Source organism: Heteronotia binoei, chromosome 19 (genome assembly GCF_032191835.1).
Source record: "Heteronotia binoei isolate CCM8104 ecotype False Entrance Well chromosome 19, APGP_CSIRO_Hbin_v1, whole genome shotgun sequence".
In the NCBI taxonomy this organism is placed as follows: domain Eukaryota; kingdom Metazoa; phylum Chordata; class Lepidosauria; order Squamata; family Gekkonidae; genus Heteronotia; species Heteronotia binoei.
Window position 1 is genome coordinate 24439540 of NC_083241.1, and position 7505 is coordinate 24447044.

Sequence of the window (7505 nt, forward strand, 5' to 3'; positions counted from 1 at the left end):
AGACAGTCCTCTTCCGGTTGGCTTATAACTGACCGGCACCGAAACACCGAAATACTGAAGGAAGTCTATAGATAGCACACTGATATGGATACTAATGTTTTAACTATATAATTTATTATTGTATTTTAATTCTGAATTTTATTGTTAGAACTTTTTATGCTGTGAGCTGCCCTGAGCCCGCTTCGGTGGGGTAGGGCTGGATATAAATCAAATAAAATAAATAATAGTTGCTTTGTATTTTATCTTATCTGCTAATATTTGATCCTGCTTGGCTAATGGTTGGCTCTGTTTTTAGTGCTGCTTGGCCTGGCAGTTTATACTGCTGTATTTGTCATACTGTTTCAAGTTGTTGTATTTAGAAATTTATTGAGAAGTTTTTATGACACCTTTTCAGATAATCAGTTTGAACCTATCTTATTAAAAGCCCCCTTGATATTTTTTGCTTTTTTTTTACTGAAAGCAAGGATAATTATTTTATAATAAAATAAATACTGAGCTAGATGGACATATGGTCTGACTCAGTAATAGGCAGCTTCATCTGCTCATAGATAAGTTGTGCACTGCAGAAGGTCCCAGGTTTAGTTCTCGCCACCTCCAATGGCCAATAGCCAAAAAGACCTTTGCCAAAGGCTCTTAAAAGTCACAATAAGGTAGACAACACTGTGTGAATTGAACCATGGTGTGATCCTGTTAATAGCAGCTTCGTAACAAGTAAAGACAAGTAAAGATATTTGTCTTAATCAAGTTGCATCGCTTCTGATTTCCAGGTTCCATCTATGAGAACATAAGCTAAAAGCAGAATATTTATTGTAGCTAGTATAAATAAGACTTTGTCTTCATATGTATGGACATGATCATTAGTGTTCATACACATATTATCCATTGATTTCCCCAAAAACCCATTTTTACCTATTAAGTTGACACGCCCTGGTGCTCGAGCAAAAAACCTGGGGGATGACTGAAATTTAGAGACAAACATCTTCTTCAGCTTCAACAATCTGAAAAGCAGGTCAGAATGTTTAATCATCTGTAGGCAACGTTCCATTATCAAGGCAGCTTCTAAAATAATCCAGAGGTAAAATTAGTCAGGGATAATTCTGACCCAGTTTAGTAGTGTAAAATGGCCTCACTTCTGCTGAAGCCAGAGCTTTTATTCACAAATATAATTTCTGGATTCTGGAGCTTTTATTCACATATATAATTTTTGGATCCATATCTGGTCTTCATTGAGGAACAGGATTCATCATATTTTAAAAACCAAGAATATTCTATAAAAATGGAGGTCAGTGACCTCTCTGCACCCCTGTAACTTGAATTTAAAAATAAGATTGGGTCTACGCACTTTCAAAAGTCACTTGATGACTTCGAGTGTTTCTATTCCCAATGCAAAGGCTCCACAAAATTATTGATTTTAAAGTAATTTGCTGCTGTTCTTAATGACTCTGGTATTTTTTAATGAAATGCTATTTTATCTTCTGTGTTTCAGGCACTGTCCATCACCTCAGGCTTGATTACCAATCTATTTGCTCTATGACTGTCAAGTCTGAATATGACTCTGGCTCAACTTTGGGTAGAACTAAAGTAGAACCAAATGCTGCTAGTGCCCCTCTACTGTTCCCCCTCCCTTTTCTTAAAAGCTCTCTCTGCTTTGAAATGGTGATGTGTGAAAAGTCTTATCTGAACCTTCTCAGCCCAGGCATCTTGGGAGCCTGTGGGAGTCGTAAGAGCCTAGTAAAACATCAAGGTCACTACGCCTAATCAACATGAGAATGTACTAGTAACATCTATGTGTGAATATCCCCTGCACAATTTCCCTGCCCGTAGGAATGCTTTTGAAGTGATCTTTATATGCAATGTATTTACTGTATGGTTTTAGTCTCTTCAAACCCTGGCTCAGGCCACAAGCATCCAGTATCAATAAACTAGCTTCTTTGTATCTACATCGACTCATTATTGAATCTGCAGACTTGACAATGACAAGTTTAAAAGGGCCTCACATTACCCAAAAATGTTATGTTCTAACATTTTTAAATTCAGAGGCACCTCATAATCTGAGGGCCTAAAATACCATTTACTTAGTTGGGCATAAATCCAGCTCTGCACCCAACATGTTGTAACTGGCACAGTATCCATCGGCAGCCATTTTGTGATTTTCCCCAATGGCAGCTGTTTTGTGGTGATGCCCTCTCCTTTTGTCAATTTTTAAAAAATAAATAGCTGCACTGACTCATCAAGATTTGGGACTACTGCAGTATAGAGCCAAATTTAAACTACAGGAATTTATCACCCATATATATTAAAAGGTCTGGTTTACACAGACAAGAAACTAAGGATGTAAAATACTGAGGTGCTAGTCTGGATTGCTCCACTTCAAGCTGCAGATAAAAAAGTCCACAGCTGAATACATAAAAAGCTATTTGAATATCAAAAAAGTAGCACAGCAGACTTGAAAGCTTTTATTTGCATTCTATGATGTGTTGCTCTTTATAGGGAAGTTTGTAATACAGACAAGAATTCACAAAATATGATCTCCCCCACCTGTGGTTTGAAGTGGTACTGTCCATTCTATCGCTCCAGCCTTTTACTACTTCATTGTCCTGCCTGCCTATGGGCGTGACTAAGACGCACCTACTAGGTCCATTTCCTCACACAGTGTTTCTTTTATTATTTTTTAAAATCAAAGTTGATTAAAATCAATGTTGACATTGATTGTTGTTGACTGCCCTTCCTTTAACTAATTTTTCCCCCAGCATCTTTTATTGAAGAAAGCATTTTGTCATAAAGCAACACAATGTTTCTGAGTAAAGTGTTTCTGAGTAAACGTCTAAAAAGGGCACCACAACAGTGCACCCCAATGCACACCTGAGAGTAAGCTTTATTGGACACAGTGATACTTTTGAGTAAACATCTGAAGTAGAATGTAAGGGGTACTCTGCTGAAAGCTGGGGGCTGGTTAGATATTGTGGGTGCTAGTTTAAAACAAGGACCAATCCATCTGAATCTTGTTTAAAACTGGCCTCTTTTTTAGATAACGATGCAAGCCAAGTTTTGCCCTTACGAACTGGTGTCTCTGTAACATCTCTTCCATGCTCCCAAGTTTTTAATAATAAACGTTATCTGACTAATCTGACCAAGTGAGCTCCGACTCATGAAACTTTATGCTGGAATAAGTTCTGGTAGTCTTTAAAGTGTCGCTGGATTCCAGTGTGCAATACCTGGTACCATCCTCAAAGACAGGGATGACGTGGTAATATTATTCCAACCATCCACCAATTATCAAGCCAGACGCTGCAAGAACTTGTGTCGTGTTTTGTTGCTGCAGGACAGATACGGTTATTCTTCTAGAAAGGAACCACCTTAAGTGACCCTGAGTACAAACTGTTAACCGCGCGCCACGCAGCAGAAATGGGACTTCAATTACGCTTACAGCCTTTTTTTTTAAATCGTTCATCTGCAATACGGACCGCACAGGCTTTACAGTGCAATCCTAAATAGAGTTACATCCTTCTAAATCCATTGAAGGCAATGGGCTTACAACAGTGTGGCTTTGCTTAGGATGGCACTGTTAAGATACAAACTTTTCTCTCCCCCCACTCCCTTTTGCACGCACAGATAACTGAATCTGATTGAATGGAAGGGGGGCGGGGGGACAGCCAAACGCACCTGGGTTCTTCCACCAGCTGGACCGAGAGGGTGGGGGGAACATCCGTGGCCATGTTTAGCTTTTCTGAATGCTGGATACTCAAATTGCAATAGTGGGATTCTCGCACCCCTTCCGGCTGCCCTGCAAATCTCGAAGGCTGATATCCCGGACCTGGAGCACAGAGGCGTTTTCCTTCCGGCATGGACACTGCGAGCAACGAAATCGCTCCTCCTCTGCCCGCTTCCTCTTTCTGCTCCCCGCCTAGGTCCTCTCTGTATGGAGCTTCTTGCAATCATGCAAAATACCGATTATGCCGGGAGGTAAACAGCCAAGGAAGTCCCTTAGAGCAGCATGTTGAGCGGATGGCGGCCGCTCTTTGCTGTAGCCTTTGACTCCCCTTCCCATCAGGAACGTTAACTTTTGCTGGCACAGCGAGCAACGCGACCCCGTGGAGAGTAGGTTGGCTCCGCGCATACTTCGTTGTTTCAGTTTCTGGTTCATTTGTTTTTTGGGTGGGTGGACTATGGGAGGAGAATCCTAGCAGAGACTTCATATGGGCAGGGGGGGGGGGAGTATCTTCCTGAATTAAAATTCTATCCCTGATCTTCACTCCTAAATACATAAAATTTCCCTCTCTGGTTTTCTCACATCATGTAACTTTAAAGCTGCTTTTTGCCTATATCACTAAGATACTTTCTACTGATAACACTGTGGAAATATAATTTTTTTAGGACTGCAGTTTAAGATAACATAATGGGCATGGCCATTTTGTAACTAGAACTCCAGCGAGGACATCAGACGCCACTACATGCACGCCTGATTTCTTCTCGGCCACCTCCTTTCCTAGCAAAAGCTGCTATACTGTTAACAGGTGCCTAACACACTGAACAATTCATGATGTAGCTTCAAATTTAATTGAAAATAATTTATCTTAATCATGCCGCTGTCAACAACCCAGAAGCCTACCAAAAAAGCTGGTAACTCTATCTGATACTAAGGTATTATCAGCTGTAAATGACCCTTCCCTCCCCCCCCCTCCACCACTTTGCATGTGTATATAGTGATTAAGAGGGAATTCTGATGCAATCGTGATACAATGCTAATGACTCCAGGCTGTGAACAGTATGGCTTTTTTATCATTCTAGAACAAGCATCAAGATATATAATGTTTTAAAGTAGCAACTTTTGAGAATCTGTACAGACATCATAAAAGCTACTGAGGGTGACTGGGTTTTAAAAATCCACATTACAGTGCTTTCAATTCATTTATGTAAAAGAGAGAACAAAAATGGACACCTGCAAGCAAGCAGTCATTGACAATACTAGCAAGAATGGGGAAATATGGTGGGGAATTCCCTCCCCTCCACACACACAATACAAAACCTTCACACACAGAGCAGAATAGGAAATCATTCCAATATGGAGATTACCAGATTCATGGAACCATGACTGAAAGGAACCTTCATATTCAGAGGCAGTCAACCACCAAATGCCAGTGCTGGGAGGCAACAGTGTGGGGATGACTCTATGCCATGTTAGTTGTCTCTGCAGCGCATCTGGTTTAGATTCTGGACTACTGGTTCATCTATCAGGGCATCTCTTAGGGTCACTCTCATAGTACTACATGTTTTGTGCAAAATGAAATATTATTTCTCTCAATGTCACATGGGAGGTTTAGGGAGCTCCAGATTACAGCCTGCACCCCTAAATAAACTGGCTAGGCAGAAAGCTATTCTCTTTGTCCTATGTTTGAGTTAGGCTTTGTTCTGAGTAAACACACCTAGGCTCACAAATGCATGTGAATTGCTACTTTCAAAGAGTCCAGAAAAGGGGGGGGGGCAGTTTTCAATCAATAAAGGCTTTTTTAAACTTTTGAATCAAACATCCTCAGCACAGAAAACAATGCATCTACACATTGTTATCTATTGTATTGTAGCAATAATTTGCAGCTGGATTTTCCTGTAGGTGTTCTAAAGTAGCAGCCATAATTTATTGGGTAAAAAGGTAAAGGCAGTCCCCTGTGCAAGCACCAGTCATTTCCAACTCTGGGGTGACACTGCTTTCACGTTTCACAGCACACTTTTTACGGGGTGGTTTTTATGGGCCTTCCCCAGTCATCTATACTTTCCCCCCAGCAAGCAATTTTACTGACCTCAGAAGGATGGAAGGCTGAGTCAACCTTTAGTTGCTCCCATCAGGATCGAACTCAGGTCGTGAGCAGAGCTTAGGACTGTAGTACTGCAGCTTTACCACTCTGCACCACGGGGCTCGATAATTTATTGGGTAGCTCTCTTAAAAAAACTGCAAAAGCTTGAGACCCACTTTCACAGACTTTGTGACACACATTTAAGTCAAGACCCACAGGCTGGGAGATGCAAATGTCAAAGAGTTTAGGGCTCTTTAACTTGGAGAAATGATGATTGAGGTGTGACATGATAGAGGTTTACAAAAATATTCATGGGACAGAGAAAGTAGAGAAATAAGTACTTTTCTCCCTTGCTTACTTGTGGGCACTCAATGAAATTAATGAGCAGTAAGGTTAGAACAGACAGAAGTACTTCTCCACCCAAAGAGTTGCTAACACGTGGAACTCACTGCCACAAGAAATGGTGGTGGCTACAAGCATAGCTTCAAGAGGGGACTGGATAAATCCAGAAATCCATGGAACACTGTCTGGGGCAGTGATGCTCTGTATTCTTGGTGCTTGAGGGGGGACAACAGTGAGAGGGCTTCTGGAGTTGTAGCCACCTGAAACTGCCTTATCCTGAATCAGACCCTTGGTCCATCAAGCCAGTATTGTCTATTCAGATTGGCAAAGGCTCTCCAAGGTCTCAGGCAAAGGTCTTTCACATCACCTACTGCCAGATCTTTTAACTGAAGATACTGGAGATTGAACCTGGGACTTTCTGTATGCCAGTCAGATGCTCTACCACTGAGCTTTTCTGAATGTTGGACACCCAAACAACCCTCTCCCAAAAATTATATATCCCCCATTGGTGGATCTCCTCATGGCACCTGGGTTTTTGGTCATGATGACACGGTGTTGGACTGGATGAACCAATGGGCTGATCCAACATGGCTTCTCTTTTGATCTTTGTGCAAGGACAACACAGTATTCAACCATTTTTACAGGGGCAATTCACTGTCAGAATTCAAGGGATAGATCCAGGTGGGCAGCTGTGTTGGTCTGAAGCAACAGAACAAAGTAGGAATTCAGTAGCACCTTTAAGACCAACAAAGTTAAAAGCCAATGTTTTATTGGTTTCCCACGCCAATGCTACCCAGATCAAAGGTTCTCTCAGTTTAATTTCACAATTCTGCCACTGGATTCTAACTTTGTACCACTTTGCATTCTAAACCACTGCCCACCAGCAATGTTCCCTCTAAGCTGAGTTAGCATGAGCTAGCTCACAAATTTTTAGCCTCCAGCTCACACATTTTTGTCTTAGCTCAGGAAGGATGACCCCAGAGCACACTAATGTATGCAGTAGCTCACAATTTTAATGCCAGTGGCTCACAACTTTAATGCCAGTAGCACACAAAGTAGAATTTTTGCTCACACGACTCTGCAGCTTAGAGGAAACACTGCCCACCAGCTATGTAGTTCTACTCACTGTACTTCATTCTTCGTCTGAAGAAGTGTGCATGCACACGAAAGCTTACATTCTGAATAAAATTTTATTAACCTTAAAGGTGCTACTGGACGCTTACTTTGTTCTAAAATTCAATGGGAAACGTGCTGCCTCCACTAGGGCTGCCAGGTTTTTCCCCTCCCCGGCCATTGGCAGGAGACAGGGAGGGGCAGAGGTGGCAATCCAGGTTAAAGAAACTCCGAGAGCTTTGGGGACGGAGCGTGGGGAGG

At 41.7% G+C, this 7505-nt stretch overlaps 1 protein-coding gene across 3 annotated transcripts in view; it reads right to left on the bottom strand.

The window, feature by feature from the left end:
- GALK2 (galactokinase 2) overlaps positions 1 to 3894 on the bottom strand; it is an 85634-nt gene extending 81740 nt beyond the window's left edge. Inside the window, exons 1-2 of one of the 3 annotated variants that reach the window (XM_060259850.1) lie at positions 3664 to 3894; positions 910 to 998 (exon numbers count right to left, since the gene is read on the bottom strand). In XM_060259850.1, coding sequence (XP_060115833.1) covers positions 910 to 998; positions 3664 to 3845 — 271 coding nt within the window. In that variant the 5' untranslated portion in view covers positions 3846 to 3894. The remainder of the gene's footprint in view (positions 1 to 909; positions 999 to 3663) is intronic. The other 2 variants (XM_060259851.1, XM_060259852.1) reach the window with 2 other exon arrangements.
- Positions 3895 to 7505: the final 3611 nt, after the last annotated feature.